The 20,978-nt window shown below is 63.4% G+C and overlaps 1 protein-coding gene across 1 annotated transcript in view; it reads left to right on the top strand.

Annotated features, from left to right (window-relative positions):
• Eefsec (eukaryotic elongation factor, selenocysteine-tRNA specific) overlaps nucleotides 1–20,769 on the top strand; it is a 106,667-nt gene extending 85,898 nt beyond the window's left edge. The window contains 2 exon segments of the mRNA XM_026410916.2: nucleotides 3,744–3,900; nucleotides 20,304–20,769. Of these exon segments, the coding sequence (XP_026266701.2) occupies nucleotides 3,744–3,900; nucleotides 20,304–20,494 (348 nt within the window). The 3' untranslated portion in view covers nucleotides 20,495–20,769.
• Nucleotides 20,770–20,978: the final 209 nt, after the last annotated feature.

Raw genomic sequence — 20,978 nt, 5'->3', positions numbered from 1 at the left:
GCAAAGAGGGGGACAGAGAGGGGCAGCAGGTGGCCTGCCATGCTGGGCTGCACACCCACCCTCCCCCTGCCCACTTGGTCCCTTGGCTCTGTCCCCCTGGCTGTGGTGGCACTGGCTGGGAGGCTGGCCCAGGGGGTGGCGGGCACCAGGGGGTGTGGCAGGAGACGGAGCTGGGGACAGGACCCGCGCGGCTGAGCCGTGGCCAGGGCTCTGGGAACACGGCCAGAGCGGCTGCCAGGGCCGGGGACAGCCGGGCCACCACAGCTTCCTTATGAGAAAAATGGGGACCTCCCCCGTGGGGGTGGGGTGGGACAGGGACACCATGTAAGGCCCTGAAGTGTCCCCGCCCAGGAGGGACCTTGATCACCGGTGGGTCGCACAGGACTGTTTTCTAGAACTTTCCTCGAGGCCCAGACACCAGGGCTCCCGGCTGGGAGGGGACAACAGGCTGTCGTCCCCGCCCGCCCGGGGTCAGGCCAGGCGCGGCCACCTCTCGCTGGCGCCACGCAGGAGGGCCCCAGGGCTGGGCGGCAGGAGCCCGCGGCGGGGCCCAGCCGAGTGTGGACGCGCCGACGCCACCAAGAGCCCTGGTGGCTTTGAAGGCCGCTGTCCCCCGCCGCCTGGCTCCCGGCTCTGGCCGCTCGGCGGGTGGTGGCCTGGCCCGGGTGCCCAGGCGCTGGCCCCAGGCAACCTGCCCCTGGCTGCCCCTGGCTGGGCCGGCCTCCAGCCTCCTCCTGAGCCAGCCTCCGGCCTCCTCCTGAGCTGCACCCAGCCCCAGGGGTCGGCCCGTCGTGGCCTGTCCTGCTGCCCCTGGCCCTGGGCTCCTGGCCAGCAGCCTGAAGGTTGGTGGCCTCCCAGGTCCCTGGAGCAAGCCGAGGTCCCCCTGAAGCACAAGTCACAGCGGCCTCTCCTTCCCGGGAAGGTCGGGGCCACCGTGGCCCGTCCTGCCGTCCAGCGGGTCACGAGCTGGGGACCTGCCTCCTGTGGAAATGGCTTCGCCCACATGGACCCGGGGTCAGGCCACTGGGCGGGGGGAAGAGCCGGCTCTGGAGAAGATGGCCACTGTCCCCAGAACCGGTTTCTCCTCTAAGACGCGTTGGTGGCCCAACTGGCCCAGCAGGTGCTCGGGAGATGTCACCTCCCCTTCTCCCTGGAAGGCCAGCCGCCTGGCCACTGTCCCTCGGGCTCTTGACCTGCCCCTGATGGGGGATGTGCCTCTGTGGGGCCTGCTGATGGCCACGCGGAGGGCGGAGTGGGGAGCGGAGGCTGGCCGCGGAGGCCCGCTGTGGACAGAGGTCCTGCCCACCCTGGGCAGGGGCAGCGGGTGGAATTGAACTCGGGGGCCCCTGAGCCCCGTCCCCAGTCCTATTTTGGATTTAGAGACAGGGTCTCGCTGAGTGGCTCAGGGCCTCACTAAATTGCTGAGGCTGGCCTCCACCTTGCGATCCTCCTGCCTCAGCCTCCCGAGTCACTGGGATGACTTATTGTTCAGAAGAGGATACTGAGGTTCAGAGGGGTGAAGCAGCTCGCCCAGGATCCCAGCAGCTGGACCCAGAAGCCAGCCCCGTGCTAGGGCTGCCCCAGGCCTCTGTTTTCCACCAGGCCTCGGCCCTGCCCTGGGAGGGCCGTAGGTGATACCAAACGTCACCATAGAGCTTCCAGGTGACCTGGAAGAGTCACCGCATTACACAGGCTCATCCTCGACCCCGGCGCCCCCCGCCACCCTGCTCCAGAGGACAACGGGTCCCTGTCCCCCAGGAGACTCTGTGGTAGGTGACAAGTGGTAACTGAGGAGCGAGCCCCAGAACCGCGGGCAGCGCGGGGCACAGGGCACCGAGCACGTGGCCGTCCCCTGCCTGGTTCAGCACCAGGGGACGCTGGGCACCTTGAAGATCTGCCCAGAGGGACCTCGCTCTCCACGTCACCTCTCCTGAGGTCCTGCCCCCGGGGGCCACTCTGTCACCAGGTCTTGGTGTCCCCACCGACCTCCGCAGCCCTGATCCCCTGACGGCCTTTCTCAGAGGAAGAAACCGAGGTCCAGAGAGGACCCTCACCTGGTCCAGGTCCCCAGGCCCTGCCTCTCTGGGCCTCCTGGGGACCGAGCCCCGGGCGCCACCCACGTCACGACATCATCGCGCTCCTGGGGACGCTCCTGGCGTGTGAGCCAGACCCCGAGCACAGCCAGCGACCGCTCCCGGGAGCCCAGCCTCCAGCCTCCAGGGGAAGGGACAGCAGAGCACCCGGGCAGACAGCGGAGGTCCCCATCGGAGCTCTTGTGACTGTGCTGGCCAGAGCCGGTCATTGTTCCCCACGAGCAGCCTGCCCAGGAGCCCCCGCCCGCCCGGTGTCACGTCACAGTGACCGATTCCAACAGGGCGGCCTCCAGCTGGCCACTGCCGCGGGAGCTGGGGGAGGCTGGAATTTGGGGTGATCCCTCGTTGTCTCCGCCTCCTGCTTGCTGTCCCCTGGGTGGCCGTGCTGTCACCAGGTCCTGGTGTTCTGGCCGACCTCAGGCCCTGTTTTGAACGACAACCTTTTTCAGAGGAAGAGACTGAGGTTCAGAGAGGACCTCTTAAGAGCTTCTAAGCCCTGTCTTCTCAGCACCAGGTCCTCCTCCTCCTCCTCCTCATCTTCCTCTTCCTCCTCCTCCTCCTCCTCATCTTCCTCTTCCTCCTCCTCCTCATCTTCCTCTTCCTCCTCCTCCTCATCTTCCTCTTCCTCCTCCTCCTCTTCCTCATCTTCCTCTTCCTCCTCCTCCTCCCAGCTCAAGGGAGTCCAAAGACAGAGAAAGCCACTCTGGGCAAGACAGGCATCGCTGTGACCTAAGCCACAGAAGAGGTCCCCTCCTCTCAGCCTGAATTAGAACGAAGTATTGCACCAGGCACCGGGACACACACCTGCCATCCCAGCAGCTCAGGAGGCTGAGGCAGGAGGATCACAAGTTGGAGGCCAGCCTCAGCCACTTAGCGAGGCCCTGTCTCAAAACATAAAAAGGGCTGGGGACGGGGCTCAGGGGTCAGCATCCCTGGGCTCAATCCCTGGGACAGAAAAAAGAGAACGTGGTGTTGCCACACTCCCTGGCTGTGTGACACCTGCCGAGTCCCCAGACCCCAGGGGGCTTCTCTAAAGATTCAGCAGCCCAGAGGCCACCGGGAGTGGGAATGGAGCCTGTGTTCTGTGCGCTCATGAACATGTCAAAGTGGACCCATGATGTTGTAAACCTGTGGCACACAATAAAGGCACGAGGAAGAAGAAAATAAGAAATTTTTTAAAGGTTGGGGAGCCGGGTGCCATAGGGCACGCCTGTCCTCCCAGCAGCTGGGGAGGCTGAGGCAGGAGGATCGCAAGGTGGAGGCCAGCCTCAGTAACTTAGCAAGGCCCTGAGCCACTCAGTGAGACCCTGTCTCTCAATAAAACCCAGAACAGGTCTGGGGACGGGAGTCAACCTCTGGTCCCCAAGGTGGGGACAGGCTCTGGGGGAGAGCACAGCAGGAAGTCAGGTGGCCCTGGACACCTTGATCGAGCCATACCTGCTGTCCTCAGCTGTTGCCCTGGGCACTGCAGTGTTGGTCCCTGCCCACCGCGTGCTCATGTCAAGGGAGTGACCGTGACAGGGACGCCGTAGCCCCCAGCTGGGGTTTCTGCCCTACTTGGGTGGGTGTCGCGACCTGTAGGTGGGCTCAGCTCCTCAGGGCCGCTGCCTGGGGCCGCCCTGACCCCTCTCTCGGGGCGCTGGGGGACAGGTGATGGACGACTACAGCGTGATCGGCCGCTCCCTGTTCAAGAAGGAGACCAACATCCAGCTCTTCGTGGGGCTCCGGGTCCAGCTGTCCACCGGGGAGCAGGGCGTCATCGACAGCGCCTTCGGCCAGAGCGGCAAGTTCAAGGTCCACGTCCCGGGTGAGTGCCCAGGGCACAGGGGGCCACCAGGGGGGCGGGGGGGGGGGCTCAGCTTCCCGACCCTGGGGGGGGCAGAGCCGGAGGCTGGGACGCCCTGGAGGGGCCTGGGAGGGGCCAGGGGTCAGGGTGGTCTGAACAAGGTCGAGGTCAGAGGTCAAGTTCCCACTCTACCCGACCTTGGCCAAGTTGGGCGTGGTCTAGACAAGGTCAAGGTTGAGGTCAGAGGTCAAGTTCCCACTTCATCCAACCTTGGCCGCTTCCCTATAGGGGCGTGGCTGAGTGGGGCGTGGTCTGAACAAGTCAAGGTCAAGGTCAAAGTCAGGATCCCACTCCACCCGACCTTGGCCGCTTCTCTGTACTGCTTTTTTTTTAAAAAATAACTTTTTCTTATTTATTTGGGACCATGGTGTGCATTCTGAGATGTCACACACATACGGGGTGTGACGTCCCACTCCTGTGGCTGGACCTGCTGTAGGGTGTCCCTAGTCTTGTTTTCCTCTGTGAACATGGGAAAGGGACGTCCATCCATTCCCCTGTCTCTCCCTGTCCCCTCCCCTCCCTTCCTCTCTGCCTAATCCAGTGAACTGCTATGCCCCCGCCACCCTTAGGTGCACATCAGAGAGGACATTTGGCTTTGGTTTTGGGGGATTGGGTGATTTCGTGTAGCATGATCGTCTCCAGCTCCATCCGTTCACCTGCAAATGCCATCATTTCAGTCTTCTTTAAGGCTGCGTAATATTCCACTGTGTTTCCTTATCCAGCCACCTGTGAAGGGCACCAGGTTGGCTCCATAGCGCCGCGGGGAGGGCGGAGCCGCGGGGAGGGCGGAGCCGCGGGGAGGGCGGAGCCGCGCGGAGGGCGGAGCCGCGCGGAGGGCGGAGCCGCGCGGAGGGCGGAGCCGCGCGGAGGGCGGAGCCGCGCGGAGGGCGGAGCCGCGCGGAGGGCGGAGCCGCGCGGAGGGCGGAGCCGCGCGGAGGGCGGAGCCGCGCGGAGGGCGGAGCCGCGCGGAGGGCGGAGCCGCGCGGAGGGCGGAGCCGCGCGGAGGGCGGAGCCGCGCGGAGGGCGGAGCCGCGCGGAGGGCGGAGCCGCGCGGAGGGCGGAGCCGCGCGGAGGGCGGAGCCGCGGGGACCGCCTGGGAAAGGACGTTCTGTGGACAGCGGAGCCAGCTCATGGGTCCAGAGGGGACAGTGGGCTCGGTGTGTTGAGGGCTGGGGGTTGTTTGAGGCAGGAGAGCCCTGGTGGCCACGGCTGCAGGGGGTGGCACCACAGCTCTCGATGGCATGGGAGGGACCAAAGGGCCCTTCACCTGAATGTCCAGTGAGCCCCCTGGTCCTTTGTTTTGATTTTTGGTACCAAAGATGGAACCCCTGGGCGCTAACCCCTGAGCCCTGTCCCCAGCCCTTTTTGTCTTTTTATTGAGACACAGGATCTCGCTGAGTGGCTGAGGCTGGCCTCCAACTTGTGGTCCTCCTGCCCCAGCCTCCTGAGCTGCTGGGGTGACAAGCGTGGGCCACCCAGTGTTTTATCCCCCCAAGTGAAATTTATGTTATTCAATGTTAAAAATAGAGAACAAAAGCCCGGATGTGCTGGGTCTGCCTGTTGTCCCCACTGAGGCCAGGGGACCACTCACACCCTGAAGCTCAAGGCCGTCCCAGCAACAGTGAGATCCAGCTCCCAGACAGGGACAGCCACAGACACGGAGCAGGTGGATGCATTCCACGGTCACCCCTGGCTCCCAGCCCTGGGCCTCTGTGGGCTTGGGTGGGAGCTGGGGACAGAGCTGTTCCCATGAGGGTGGGTGGCTCTCTGCCTGAGACCCCTCCGCACCTCCCTGGGAGCTGGGGTGGGGACGGGGCGCGCGGGGACAGCTCTGGAGCGCACATTCCTCCCAGGCAGCTGCCCCTGCAGCGTGTGGCCTTGGGTGGCCCCGAGCTCTTTGTTAATATCACTCTGGATTCCTCCTGCCACCAGCCTCCACCCCCAGCCCCAGCCTCCACCCCCAGCCCCATCCTCCTTCTGACCTGGTTGGAGGCGCCTTAATTGGGAAAGAATCCTCAGGAAGCCGGAGCCACCCGGTGCCAGGTGACGGAGGGAGGGAGGGCGGGGGAGCCGCAGGCTGGAAAGTGGGGCGCGGAGTCCAGGTGCTGCAGCTGCGGCCTCTGGACTGGGAGGAGCCAGGAGAGGCTCTGGCACCGGTGGCCCTAGCGCTGGCTCAGCAGGGCAGGCTGGGGACAGGCAAAGGGCCCTTGGGGTTTCCTGTCAGTGGCCTCTTCTTTGGGTTGGGAGGCCAGATGCCTGGGAGGCTGAGCAGGTATGGTGGAGGCCAGGATGGAGGAGAAACGGAGTCTGTCCTCCAGCCTCATCCTCGGTTTATTGGTTTTTTTTTTTATTTTTGGAGGGGTACCAGGGATGGAACCCAGGGGTGCTTCACCCCTGAACCCTGTCCCCAGCCGTTTTTCTATTTTATTTAGAGACAGGGTCTCCCTGAGTTGCTTAGGGCCTCGCTAAGTGGCTGAAGCTGGCCTCCAATTTTTAATCCTCCTGCCTCAGCCTCCCTAACCACTGGAATGACATGTATGTGCCACCATGTCTGGCCTCAGTTCTATCTTATTTGGTTTTTATATAAAACCTCCCAATTAAAAACAAACTGGCCAGGCACCATGGCACATACCCGCAATCCCAGCAGCTCGAGAGGCTGAGGCAGGAGGATCGCCAGTTCAGACCTCCAGGTTAAAAGCCCCATGTGTATACAACAGCTGCCTTCAAAGTCCCCACCCTTTGCCAGGCCTGAGAGGACAGGAGCCCCTGGAGTGTCGTCCTGAACACCAGGGAGTTTTGCTGGTGGAGAGAGGAGGCTCCGTCTGTCCTGCGGCTCCACGTCTGGAGTGGGGCTGAGTCTGGCGCCCTCCCTCCCCATCAGCCCCTGCCTCCTGCCCCAGAGCACAGTCAAGGCTGAGGAGTCCTGGGCATCGGGCCCATGAAGTGGTCAGACGAGCCTCACGCCTGAAAGGTCCTTAGTGTCAGAAAGCCCTGGGGAGGGCCCACAGGTTACAATCCCAGCGTCTCAGGAGGCTGAGGCAGGAGGATCGCAAGGTGGAGGCCAGCCTCAGCAGCTTGGCAAGGCCCCGAGCCACTCAGCGAGACCCTGTCTCTAAATAAAATAGAAAAAGGGCTGGGGACGGGGCTCAGGGGTCAGCACCCCTGGGTTCAGTCCCTGGGACCAGGAAAAAGCTCAGTGGCCCAGCCTCGGGGTCACCTTGGCCAGCAGCCCGAGGGGTGGGTGGGACGTCCCTCCAGTAGCCGCAATGCGCTGGGGAACACCTTAGTGACCAGCCCCTGGAGACAATCAGGGCAGAAGCTGAAGGTCCCCTGCAGTCGCTCTGCGTCACCTGCTCCTCTGGGACAATGGGCCACAGCTCCGCCAGGCGAGGACCCGCTGGGGTGTGGCCGGCTCTGCCAGGCCCTAGGGCTCCTGGAGCAGCCACCTGGGAGGCTGGCGTGGGCCCTCCTTGAGCCACAGGGGACACACAGTGTGTCCAGCTGTCCCCAGGGGACCCCACGTGCCCACGTTGGTGGCCTAGAATGAGCTTCTCCGTCACTGAGCACAACTCCGAGGGCTCAGGGAGACTCACTCAGGTGACAATGCAGAGGGACTTCGCTTTGCGCCCTGCAGGGAGGGGCCTGTCCCCAGGCAGAGAAGAGCCTCACGTCCTCACAAGGTGGACGATTCCGCAGACCCGCCTGGCCCCCGCAGCCCCCCAGCAGGTCGGCCCACTCTCCAGATGAGGAGACCGAGGCTCAGAGAGGCACCCGGAGCGTCCCCAGTGAGCAGCAGGGCTGGGATCCGAGTCCAGAACATGTCACTCCCAACCACAACCACTCACAGGAGGCTTCCTGAGCCTCGATGTCCCTCCAGGGCCAGCGGGAGGCACTGACCTGTGGCCCACCCACCCCCCCTCCTTTTTTTTTTATACTGGGGATTGAACCAGGGACACTTAACCCTGAGCCCCGTCCCCAGCCCTTTTTATATCTTACTTAGAGACAGGATCTCGCTAAGTGGCTGAGGCTGGCCTCCACCTTGCGATCCTCCTGCCTCAGCCTCCTGAGCCACTGGAATGACAGGCATGGGCCATAGAACTAATGAGTGAAATTTCCATTTTAGAAACAAAGAAACAGAGACCTGAAGTCACACAGCTGTCGAGCCCTAGAGCCCACGCTGTTAGCCCTCCATCCTCTGCCTCTGACAGTTCTCCCTATTGTCTAGCCAAGCCCAACAGGAAATCCAAAAGTCCCAGTTTGGTCTGAACTGAGTCTTGGGGTAGCTTTTGGCCGCAGGGGCATGACCTCCCACAGGGGGGTCAGGGCCTGGCCCTAGCATCTGTCTCCAAATGAGATGTTTCAGGTAGTTTGGGGGAAAAAAGAAAAGCAACCACAAACTCTTGCTTTAAAACCTGAAAGCAACCGTGATGCTCATTCAGGAACATTTTTTTTTCTTTTCTCATTTTTTCTTCCAGCTCTCTGTGGCAATCGGGTGCACACGCAGGTGTCACTTTCCAGTCCTGGGGGTGGACCTGCTGGGGGGTGTCCCTGGTCGTGCATTCCTATGTGACATGGGAAGTGACGTCCCTTCATCCCCGTCTCTCCTCTGTCCGTGTTAGAGAAATGGAAGGAGCCTCCCCCTTCCTCTGGCCTTGCTTTGCAGAGACCTCTTCTGGGTGGCTGGGTGGCTGGACCCTCCGGGGTGATGTCCTCGTCCCTTTCAGTGAATGTCCCTGTGAACATTTTGTCTTACTGCCTCACGCCGGGGGTCTCCAGGGAGGGCGCCCCACAGGATGGCACCCGACACTGGGCCTCACTGAGCCTCGGGTCCTCATCTGTGAAATGGGTTTGTGCGGTGCCCCAGGGCCTGAAGGTCCCCGCCCCTGCGACTCCCAGCCTCGGTCATTGTCACTGCTGTGGCGGCGTCACCGGGGACATGTCGTCTGTAGACCTCCGTTTTAATACGTCGGGGGTTTTCTGAAGGCAGATTCTCAGAGGGCAGATTGTTCTGATTTTGACAAAGAAAAGAACCACAGTCATTTGAAAGTTGCCAGAGAATGCCTGCCACAGAGTCCCCAAAGTGTCACATCGTCTTGTACTTCTGTCAGCAGGCACGGAGGGGTCGGTGTCTCCTCCCCCCGCCACCGCAGGCCGCCCCTGTGGTGTCTGTCCCTGTAATTTAATACACGGAAAATGGCCTCTCTGTTTTTATTTTTTTATTTTCATTTTTTGGGTCCTGGAGATTGAACCCAGGGACGCTCACCCCGGAGCCCCGTCCCCAACCCTGTTTCTATTTTATTTAGAGACAGGGTCTCGCTGAGTGGCTCAGGGCCTCACTTTGGCTGAGGCTGGCCTCCAACTTGTGATCCTCCTGCCTCAGCCTCCCCAGCCCCTGGGAGGACAGGCGTGGGCCACTGAAGCCTCCCTCCCCATCAGGGGTCCTCCGCTGCTGGCCAGATTTCCCCATGACTCACTGTCCCCAGCCAATGTCACGGGGAGGTCCAAGGTGGACTTGGGGAGGGTCACTGTGGATCCACCTCCCGGTCACACCCAGGACCGTGTCCCCACAGCTGGCCCCAGCTCCCACGGAGGACCCTGGAGAAGAGCTCAGTGAGGGGTAAAAGGTGACATTTCCAAAAATCCCTCCAAAAAGCCAAACAAACCCCTGTCCATCTTGGGCGTCCTGCCCAGCCGCTGGCCCTGGGTGGAGCTGGCCCTGGTGTCTGTGGGGACATCAGCTCTGAAACCCGATCCCGCAGCCACCCTGCCCCCAGAGCAGGACCAGCCTCTCCCGGAGGCCACCCTGGGGGAGGAGGCCCTGAGCCCAGACAGAGAGCACTTTGGGGTGTCCTGTCCCCCCACCAGGGACCAGCCTCCTCCCAGGCCATCGAGGCTTTTCAAAGCGATTGTAAAAATCATACGGAGCCCATCGAAGGCCCAGTTAGAACAATGTTTAGACGCGGCACTCGCCACGGAGACAATGAGACTGTAAATAACTCAGATGAGGAAGATAGACCCGAAAAAATCACATCATTAAAGCAATTTTACAAGACAGAGCGCCCACCAAGATGGATGGAGCAGGACAATGCGTCAGGAGTATCTGCCATCAGCATCAGCACAGCACCCGGGACGGGAACCAGCTGCCAGCGGCCTCACCCTGGGCAGGGCCCGCACCAGCCCCGGAGAAACGCGGCCACCGTGGCTTCAGGGTCCCCAGAGAGAGGCTGTGTGAAGCGTGCCTGTCCTATCAGCAGCTCGGGAGGCTGAGGCAGGAGGATCGCAAGGTGGAGGCCGAGGCAGGAGGATCGCAAGGTGGAGGCTAGCCTCAGCCACTGAGCGAGGCCCTGAGCCACTCAGCGAGACCCTGTCTCTCAATAGAACAGAGAAAGTGCCCCAGCCCTGACTGGGACTCCCAGGGTGGTGGGGTCGGTGCCACAGAGCACGCGCTTCCAGGCACCCGAGTGTGACGGGGAGGGGACAGGGTGGCAGGACAAGATGGCTCCTGGGCCTGCAGGAATACGGAGCCCTCCTGGCAGGCAGTGTCCACCCAGAGATGGCAGGCGATTCAGAGCTCACCAACAGGACAGGGAGGGCGTTAGGGGCGGGCGTCTGTGCAAAGGCCCTGGGGTAGGAAAGGAGTGGAGTGGAAAGGCAAAGACGGCCTGTGGCTGGGCTCAGGTCGTGGGGGACGTCATGGGCTCAGTGGGCCCTGTTGGGAGAGGCCTGGAGGACTCTGTCCAGCACCTCAGGACACGACCAAGCACAGGAGACAGGCCTGGGCCTGCCGCTCCCTCAGCCACTTCCTGGGCCGCCCAGGGCAGGCCTCGCCCCTGAGGCTGCCTCTTTCTCTCTAAAATGGAGATTGTTGTTTTATTATTTTTATTTTTTTGGTACCAGGGATTGAACCCAGGGACCCTCAACCCCTGAGCCCCGTCCCCAGCCCTGTTTTGCATTTTATTTAGAGACAGGGTCTCCCTGAGTGGCTCAGGGCCTGGCTTTGGCTGAGGCTGGCCTCCACCCTGCCATCCTCCTGCCTCAGCCTCCCCAGCCCCTGGGAGGACAGGCGTGGGCCACTGCGCCCACCAACTGGGGATCCTCACCAGGAGCTGAGCAAAGCCCTGGCCATCTTTGCCACCCCCCAAACCCTCCCAGGCTGCCCGGTAAAGAACCCCAACAGGACACCCAGCCTGTGACCCTGGGCCTTGTGCTCCTGGCACACTGAGAGCGGAGGCCCAGGGCGGAGGGGGAGGCCGCGCAGAGCTGAGGCCCCAAGGTCACCTGGTCAGGGGCCCTCCCTGCGGCCGGCCTGCGTGTCCACCTGTGTGTGGACGTGGGTGCGCCTGCGCCTGGGCCGCCCACTCCCCCTGGGGTAGGAGGGAGGTGACCGAGCGGCCAGCTTCCTGAGGGGAGGCCGTAAAACCTTCATAAAACTTTTATGGGACTTGCCACCCTTCCAGATAAATATTTTTCGATTTTATGGGCTTGTTGGAGGGCCCGGAGCCTCATCCTGGCTTTGTAGCTGCCCTGAAAAAAATATATTAAATATTGTTTTGGCCAAAGGCGCCCCCACTCCCCGCCCCCCAGCCCCCCGGGTCCCCCAGGCCTGGCCCATAAATCCTGGTCACTCTCTCAACTCCTGCCCTCTCCCGGGTCCAGCCGCGGGAGGAGCCTGTGCAGGAGGAGGGAGAGGGAGGGGTCCACCTGCCTCCCCACAGAGGCCTGCCCAGGGTCAGGGGAGAAGGAGCAGAGGGGCCCACAGGGGGACAGTCCCTCCTGCCTGCCAAAGAGGCCAGGCTGCCCAGGCCACGAGGAGGACTGCACAAGGCCCCCTGGACTCCCCAGAGGCCCTGAGGGAGGCCACACCTCCCACCCTCCTGCCATCTCCTGCCCCTGAAGCCTGCGTTTCCGGTTAGCCTGGATTCCCCAGGTCCCCTGACCACCCGGGGGTCACTCTGTGCCTCTTCTCCCTGACCCTTAGTGGGCCTTGGAGCTTGGTGCTTTAAGCCAGGTGCAGTGGCCCACGCCTGTCACCCCAGCAGTTTGGGAGGCTGAGGCAGGAGGATTGCAAGGTGGAGGCCAGCCTCTGCCACTTAGCAAAGCTCTGAGCCACTCAGCGAGACCCTGTCTCTAAATAAAATAGAAAAAGGGGCTGGGGACGGGGCTCAGGGGTCAGCACCCCTGGGTTCAATCCCCAGAGGTACCTTGGCCCGGCAAGGTTGCCTCCAATCTCAGTGGCTAAGGAGGCTGAGGCAGGAGGATCGCAAGGTGGAGGCCAGCCTCAGCCACTCAGCGAGACCCTGTCTCTAAATAAAATGTTAAAGGGGCTGGGGACGGGCTCGGGGGTCAGCACCCCAGGTTTAATCCCCAGTTTAAAATAACCAAGCCCCACGCCCTGCTCTGGGCAGCTCTGGCTACAGGGAGCAGGACTTCCCAGGGCCACCCTGTGCCTCTGTGTCACGCATGCGTCCCCCGGTGTTGGCCCAGGCTGCCACGTCCCCACCCAGTCACACACCACAGGCTGGCCGCCCTCCAGGAACGGAGCGGCCTGGCCAGGCCTCCCTGCCCCGTGAGTGTCCCCTGGCCTGGGACACTCTGTTGAGCCTGTGTCCCCCCCCACTGTCCCACACCACACGGGGAGAGGCCACTCTGCCAGCTCTGTCCCTGAGTCCTTCCCGGAAACCTGGTTCAGAAGGCGGGGGTGGACGGGCGGCCACCTTACTGTCCTGAGGAAAGGCGGACGGTCCCAGCCGCTGGTCTCCCGGGGGGTCCTCAGGGCCACCTGGCGACTTTTAATTGCTGTCATTGGGCTGGGGATGGGAGCCAGGGCCACTGCCCCCCGGAGCCCCGTCCCCTGCCCTTTTCATTGTATATTCTGAGACGGGGCCTCGCTAAGTGGCTGAGGCTGGCCTCTACCTGGCGGTCCTCCTGCCTCGGCCTCCCAAGGAGCGGGGGTTGTGAGCACGTAGCAGCCTGCCCCGCCCGTCCGCAGGGGACCCAGGCCCAGAGCCCGGGTGTCTCTCGGTGTCCCTGGGAGGGACTGGCCCTGGGTCCTGGGCACAGCCCCCAACCGCCCCGACCTCACGCCGCTGGGTGGGGTTGGTGGCCTGGCCACGGAGCCCCAGGGACGGGAATGGGGAGGCTGTGGTGGGGACTGGGTGGGGACTCGGTGGCTCTGGGGGGACGGAGGGCCTGGTCTGCATTGGACACACTGGTTTCACGCCGCGCCCTGCTGCGGAGCCACCACGCGGGGGTGGCCTTGGCCTGACCCCAGGGCTCGCCCCTCTGGGCTGCGGTGGCCAATTGGGGGCTGGGAGAGGTGACCACAGCGCCCTGTGTGCCGTGGGCTGGCCCTCGTGACCTGGAGTGTCCCCTCCCTGGGGGTGGCCCGCTCAGGGACAAGCCCCACCTCGCCGTGGGCCGGCAGGGCAGGGGCCACCCGCACAGGGCGCCTGCAGCCCTCCTGACCTGGCCACCTGACCTGCCCCAGGGCCTCTCTGTCCCTGTGCTGACCCCTGCAGGCGCCCTGAGCCCAGGGACCCCTGGGAGGACCCTCAGCCCCTCAGACGGCCACCCCTGTCACCTGAGTCCCCAGGCCACCCGAGAGGGCAGGGGACCCACACCTGGGAGCCCTCCAGACCCCAGGCCAGGGCCTCAGGTTGTCGTGGGACTGGCCTTGGGCACCGGGGACAGAGGTGGCCCGGCCACAGGCCCCGCACACTGTCCCCAGGGACTGTCCCCAACATTCAGGTGACATTTAAACAACCCACGTGGGTCCTTGATGATCAAGTAATATTCTAAGTAGAAATGGGTTCATCCATATGTCAACATGTTTGATCAATCAATATCAATAATCAGCCGTGACGGGCGTGGCCATGGCCCTGTGGCCTTGTCCTGAGCCCGGGGGTCACTGGGTCCGTCCCCACGGCACCCAGGTGAGCAGACAGGACCGACGTTGGGCGGTGTCACGTAGCTAAACAGGGAATAATAAATAAATGGAATCATTTATTTTAACTATTATTTAAATGCATTTAATCATATAGTGATGCTCCACGTGATCAACTACGTTATGAATATATTGATTATATAATTAAATGCATTTAGATCAGAGCTACCTTTAATACATGATTAATAATTGATGATATTATGAATAATGATTATTAATCATATTAATAAAATTAATAATTGGCAATATATCATTAATATATAATATCTCATTAAATGGGTGTGGTGACATGATCACGTCACCGATCATGTTCCACTATTAATAATCATATTATTCTCTCATTTGTAGTCGAACTTATTTAATATCTAACTGTTCAGTTTATTAGATGACCCACTCTATTTCATGAATATCAGACTTAATTCTTCTAAATAATAGAACAAGGTTTATTAGATGATTTAGTAGATTTAACGTGTTATTAAATGATCGTAGGTCAATAGACTGGGAATCTATCAGATCATCGCAGGGAGCCTTTGGCCTGCGAATAGCCCCCAGCCTCGCTCAGGTACTGGGGTCCTCCAGGACCTGCCGCTCCTTTTCGGCTGGACTCTGAGGGCCTGGAGTCCAGGGGGACTAACCCACCCGGGTGCCCTCGCTGGCTGCCGTGGACGCGTGGCGTGTCCCGTGGGGCGTCCTTGGGCCCCACACCCGGCCACTCTGCCCAGGCCAGACCCACCCCTTCCCACCCTGGCACCTCGGCCCCCACCAAGGGCCTGCAGCGGCCTCCCCAGCACCCGGGGGAGCTACAGAACCCAGTGCCCACCCTCCGTAGGTCCTTCAGGGCCACATGTCCCCCGTGACACAGCCAGCCTGAGCCAGCAGGCAGCCGCGCCCAGCCAGGCGTGGGGACAGAGGCCAGGACGTGGTCACTGGAGTCACCTCCTCTCCCCGGCCTTGTGCTGGGAACTGGACACCCGCTGGGCCACATGGGCTGGGGTCAGGGTGGACAGCCACCAGGCAGACAGGACCTCTGCAGCTTCAGCCGGGCGCCATGGCTGGGGAGGCCGAGGCAGGAGGATCGCCAGGTGGAGGCCAGCCTCAGCAACACTGAGGCCCTGAGCCACTCAGCGAGACCCTGTCTCTCAGTAAAACCCCAAACAGGGCTGGGGACGGGGCTCCGGGGTCGGGGGCCCCTGAATCCAGTCCCCAACACCCAAAAGAAAAAATGGGCCACTTTCAGGAAGGCGCGCGGGGACCAGCCAAGTGCCACCCTGCGTTCCCCGTCGGCCTGCCCCGGTCACCGCTCCTCCCTGTGCGCGGGAAGAGGCCCGACGAGTCATCAGGAGGCCACACATGGCCCTGGGAGATGACAGCTCCGGGCTTTTGTTCAGCCACATTATTCTGGATGGTTCTTTTTTCTTCCCAACTCATAAAAGTGACATTTTTCATATGCGGAATCTGCTTGTCTCTTTTTTTTGAGAAACGCAGAGGATGAAGGAGACTTTTATTGTCACTAAGCCCTGCCTTTCCCACCGCGCTCTGCGCCTCGGCTCTAGGTATTTTAATTGAAGATTAACTGCCACTAAAGAGGGGACGCGCCTGCGAGGGAGCCGTGGGGACATTAAGATTCAGCTCCCGGGGAGGGGGACGGGGCTCTCTCGAGAAGCCACTTTGTGGCCCTCCCCTGCCCGCTTCCCGGGGCTGCCTCTGGTGCCAGCTTTGGTTTCTGTGGCAGGGGACAGCGCTGGGGTCCGTGGCTTGTCCTCCACGGGACGTTCTGTGTGGCCTTGGCCTTGGGACAGGGGCCGGAGCAGCCCCTGGACACACAGAGGAGAGTGGCTGGTACCTGACCTTGTGCTCAGGGCCCTGGGCAGCACCAGGCAGGTGGTCCCCACTTTATAAACAGGACAGGGACGCGGGAGGTTGCTGAGGGCCTCGCTGAGTGGCTGAGGCTGGCCTCCACCTGGCAATCCTCCTGCCTCAGCCTCCCCAGCCGCTGGGAAGACAGGGCTGCGCCATGGCGCCCGGCTGGGTGTGGGTACCTGGCAGCGCCTCACCCGGCCAGGCCCGTCCCCTGCACACCCGCCACCCCGTCACCAGAATGGCTGCTCTTGTGACCCCCGTAGCCCCTCACGGGGACTGAGCGGGACACCAGAGCCCAGAGCCAGGTCACCTGGCCGTGTCCCTGGGCCTGGTGACCCTTCTCCAGCTGGGGACGTAGGGGCCCTCTCCGCCGGCACCCCCAGCGCCCTGCCTGCCCAGGGCCACCTCCAGGACAGTCCCCAGGCCTGGTCACATTCCTGTAGCAATGACCTAAGGCGGCCACACGGCCCCGGCCCCAGGAGGCGTGTGTCTGTCCGTCTGTCCGTCTGTCTGCATGAGCCCTGGCACGTCAGCGGCCGACCTGAGCTCGCCATCGTGCAGGTAGGATGGTGGCCTTCAAGGGCACTGGGCGAGGACAGCCACCGTCCCCTCCCTCCCAGGAGCAGCCGGGGCGCCCCTCCCCCCCACCGCCCGTGTGACAGCGGCGTGGCAGCTGTGTGGGGACAGGCCTGAGCAGGCGAGGCGCTGCCCTGTACGCACAGGTCTTCTAGATGCCCACACCCAGCCGGGGACCAGGGCCCACGCCTGTCCCCCCAGTGGCTCGGGAGGCTGAGGCAGGAGGACTGTGATTTGGAGGCCAGCCTCAGCCACTGAGCAGTCTGTCCGAGTCTCTGCCCGATGGTGAGGTCCCCTGCCTTCCTGACATAAACAGAGGCACAGAGTGACCTGCTGCTCCTTCCTGGGGTCCTGGGGACACAGCACCCACTGTCTCTGTGCCTCTGCACCCGCAGGTCCCCTGTCTGTGCAAGAACGTGAGCTCGTGTGCGCACACGTCCCCGGGGTCTGCCTCACAGCCGCCGGGAGCCAGGATCAGTCAACTCCCGTCGGCGCAGGGCAGTGGTGCCTCGGGGACCTTGGCGCTCCCACCCACTTGTCCTTGCTGTGTGTCCTTGGGCAAGTTCCTGAGCGTCTCTGTGCCTGGCTCCTGGTGTACGGATGGCGCTCCCTGCCCCCGCCACGGGTGGTTGTGGGACCAAAGTGCTGCTGGCCACGGGCACTCGGGGTGGCTCCCGGTGCTCGGTCAGGACGTGGTGAGCGTCCACTGTCACTGCCACCAGGCTCCTTGTGTGACTGGAGACCCAGCTGGTGCTCCCCGGGGGCCGTGGGGTGGGGTCCGTCCGTCCACTTGTCCGTCTGTCCGTGCGCCTGTGCCCGCTGGCAGGCTCGGCTCCCGCCTGGCACAGGGTGATGTCCCGGGGACCGAGCATGCTGGGAGCCTCAGGTGGGTGTGACGCCGTTCCAGGCGGGTGACAGTGTGAAACTGGCCTTTGATTGTGTTCAGTTGATCAGAGCCCTGGCCAGCGGCCACCAGCTGCCCCTCCCAGAGGCTAGTCACAGAAGGACTCAAAATTGAGGGCCACGTAGCCGGGCACGGTGAGGCTCGCCTGTCATCCCAGCAACTGGGGAGGCTGAGGCAGGAGGATCATGAGTTCAAATCCAGCCTCAGCCAAATCGAGGCCCATGAGCCACTCAGGGAGCCCCTGTCTCTAAATAAAATACAAAATAGGGCTGGGGACGGGGCTCAGGGGTCAGGGGCCCCCTAGCTCAACCCCTGGTACCCCCCAAAAAATTTTAGGGCGCAGATGTCCTCCTTAGAGGCCACCCTTGCTTCTGCAAATGGAGCCCAAGTTCTGCAGACTGGCCCCTTCCTGCCCGGCCCAGAACGCTTTTCTTTCTGCCTTAAAAAAATCGCAATCCTTTCCTCTCCGCACCCCCGTTTTCCTCCCCACGCGCCCCCCAATCTCCAAAGCCCCGCGTCCCCATTTCGGTTTCCATGGGGCGGGAGGGATTCGGCAAAGGGCCTTTGTGTTTCTGAAGACTCCTCCATTGTGCTAAGAGGCTTAATAGAAATTAAAGGGGGATTTAAGCAACATTAAGACATCAAAATGGGGGTGCGGGCGCCCCAGCCTCCGCTTCCTCCCAATCAAAGGGGTGCGTGGGCCGCCCGCCGCCGGCTCCCTGTTCCCTTTGTCTTGGGGACAGCGGCGCCCAGGTGTGATAAGGCCTGATCGCCTTATCTTGTCACAGCAAACCGCATCTGTTTGCACACGGGGTCCCTCGCAGGGAGGGAAGGGGAGAAATCTTGGGGGGCCGCCCACACCCAGCCAGAGAGGCAGGGACGGGGACGTTAAAGACGGTGGCTCCCAAAGGCGACTTCAGGAGAGCTCAGCCTGACCCAGGGGCTGGGACCGTCCAGAGCTGCTGTGGCTCCTCCCAGAGGGGTTCAGAAGCACCCCGAGGACGTGGCTGGCTCCAGGGGACCCGCTAAGCACCACCCTCCTCGCCTCTCGGTCCCCCAGCGGGAAGCCAAGCGCGGTGACGCTCATCTGTCATCCCAGGGGCTCGGGAGGCTGAGGCAGGAGGATCGCAAGGTGGAGGCCAGCCTCAGCCACTGAGCAAGACCCTGAGCCACTCAGGGAGACCCTGTCTCTCAATAAAATCTCAAAAGGGGCTGGGGACGGGGCTCAGGGGTCGAGTGTCCCCAGGTTCAATTCCTAGGACCAAAAAAAAGTGTGGCGCCCAGCTGGGACGGGAGCCAGGCTGGTGTCCCCGAGCCTCCGCCCTGTGCCTGTCCTCGACGCCCAGCCTCACACACTGCTGTAGGGCTGTGGGCCAGTCCCTGCCCAGGATGCTCCTCAGCTGGTCACCTGAAGACCAGGCTGTCCACGGCAGCCTCTAGGTGGGGACATGTGTGCCAGGCCCTGTGTAGGGCCACTCGAGCCTGGCCGACTGTCCCCAGGTTCCTCCTGTCCTGCGCGGCCACATTCTGGTCCCCTGTAGCTGTGCAGCCTGGGCCCAGCCCCCAGCCCTGCAGGCACATGACCCCCATCGGCCCCTGAGGCTGCCCCAGCTCTCTGTCCCTGTCACCAGCTGTGAGGGCACAGGAAGTGCACCGCAGCCCTGTCCCTGTGGGGCCACCCAGGGGGACAGTGACCCCAAGCTGCTCGCAAGGGTCCGGTCCCCACTGGGAGGTGCCAGCCGCCCCCCGGCTGTCCCCAACATGAAAGCGGGGACACCAGACAATCTGCTGGCCTTTGGTGGCCGTGGCGGGTGGCACCCGAGGCCAGGGCTTGGGAACCAGTGGCGTCCCCTCATTGTCCTGCCCCAGCCAGGACCCTGCGGGCCTTTGTGTCCCGCTGGTCACCGGGGAGAAAAGGCCAACCGGCCCTGGGAGTGTCCCCAAGGGGAGTCACAGGAAGCAGTGTCACCCCGGGTCACGCAGCCCGTCCCCAGCCCTGCATCCTGGGCCTGAGGGGGACAGGAGTGGGCAGGGGCGCCAGGTGACGGGCACCTTCGGGGCCGGGGTGACCTGCTCCTCACACAGGGTCCCGTTTCCCGGGGCAGGGGGACGGTCACTGCTGTCACCCCGTCACCTGGGAAGGCTGGGGACTCGGGGCTGCCATGGGGTCTCTGGGTGTCTGACGCAAGGACAGGACACTGCACTTGTCCCCAGGGGAAGGTGGCCCACTGTGGGCCGCTGGCCTCTTGGGACGGCACAGGGCAGGTCCCCGAGTCCCCGAGTCAGGGCCTGTCCCTCCTGTGCAGGGCGGAGGGTGGCACCAGGCCCGAGGACACGTCCCTGTGGGGCTCCTGTCACCTGGGCGCCTTCCTGTCCCTCCACCTGGCACCGGACACTGCGCCATCGGTCCCTGCTCTGAGATGGCGGGACGCGCTTTCCTGGTCCCCGTGACGCGGTGGCCTGGGAGCAGACCCCGGGACCCTGGGGTGTGTGACAGTGACCCCAGGGATGCGCTGTGTCCTGGGGAGCCTCTTGTTCCTCAGCCGAGTGACAGCGGAGGGGTGAGGTCCCCGTCGGGTCACAGCGGCCACCAGCCAGGCCAGAGCCGGGGCCGCGGTGGGTCCCCCCAGGGGCCCCTGGTGCTGTCCCTCGGGGACCTGAGGGACCAGGAGGGGACCTGGCTGCACACGGGGCCCGGCTCCAGGTGGCCAGGCCGAGGGGCTCCCGGGGACCGAGGCCACTCAGTGCGTCCGGCCGTCAGGGACACAGCCCTCTTGTCACCCACGGGTGGCGGCTGCCTGGTGGGTGCCCGGCCTCTGTCAGGGGGGACGCTGGGCCCAGGCCAGTCCAGGGTCTGGCCACCCCCGGGGCCTGCTCCTGTGGGACCGGGGAATGTGTCACCAACCTGGGTCACAGAGGGCTGCAGAGGCCACCCGGGTACCCAGGACAGTGCCCACCCCCAGGGGACCCCAGGTGACCAGGGGACCGCGCTCTGTCCCCCGCCGCGTCCTCCACCTCTTCCCCTCCGTCCCTCCCGGGGCCTCTGGGGGTGGCGGTGACCGGCCCCTTCTGTGCTTGCAGGTGGCCTGAGCCCCGAGGCCAAGCGGATCCTGACGCCCGTCCCCAAGAAGAGGGGACGCGGGGGACCCGGGGAGGCCACCCGCCAGGAGGAGGGCGCCGAGCGGCCCGAGCCCCCGCAGCACGTGACCCTCAGCCTGTCCTTCAAGCGCTACGTCTTCGACACCCAGAAACGCATGGTCCAGGCCCCCTGAGGGACCAGGTGACCCGCAGGCCCTCCCCTGGCCAGGCCAGGCCACCGTGGGCCCAACCAGACGTGCCTCTGCCTCCCGGGCTGTCCCCACCCCACGGGGCTGCGGCCCAGGGACAGGACCAGGCCTGGGACTGGTCCCCTGCGCCCTCTCCCCCGGGGACAGCGGCCACCCCCGCCTGGGAAAGGGCTGTGGCCAGAGCTGGCCTCCGCCTGGTGGCCCAGCCCTGCCCAGGTGGACGGCACTTGGAAGCTGTGAATAAACACCACATGGCCCCAGCCCACCTGCTGGTCCGTCTGTCTGTCTGTCTGTCTCAGTCTGTGTGACTTCAAGGAGTGTCCCCACCCCTCCCAGCTCTGCTCCAAGGGGACTTTCAAGAATCTCCAGGAGGCCAGGCCCCATGGCTCGGGAGGCTGAGGCAGGAGGATGGCAAGGTGGAGGCCAGCCTCAGCCACTCAGGGCCTCGTTTAATAAGGCCGGGGACTCA

The sequence above is a fragment of the Urocitellus parryii genome, chromosome 16 (assembly GCF_045843805.1).
Source record: "Urocitellus parryii isolate mUroPar1 chromosome 16, mUroPar1.hap1, whole genome shotgun sequence".
Lineage (NCBI taxonomy): Eukaryota > Metazoa > Chordata > Mammalia > Rodentia > Sciuridae > Urocitellus > Urocitellus parryii.
The sequence above is the reverse complement of the archived record's forward strand: the minus strand, read 5'-3'. Positions and strand labels throughout refer to the sequence as shown.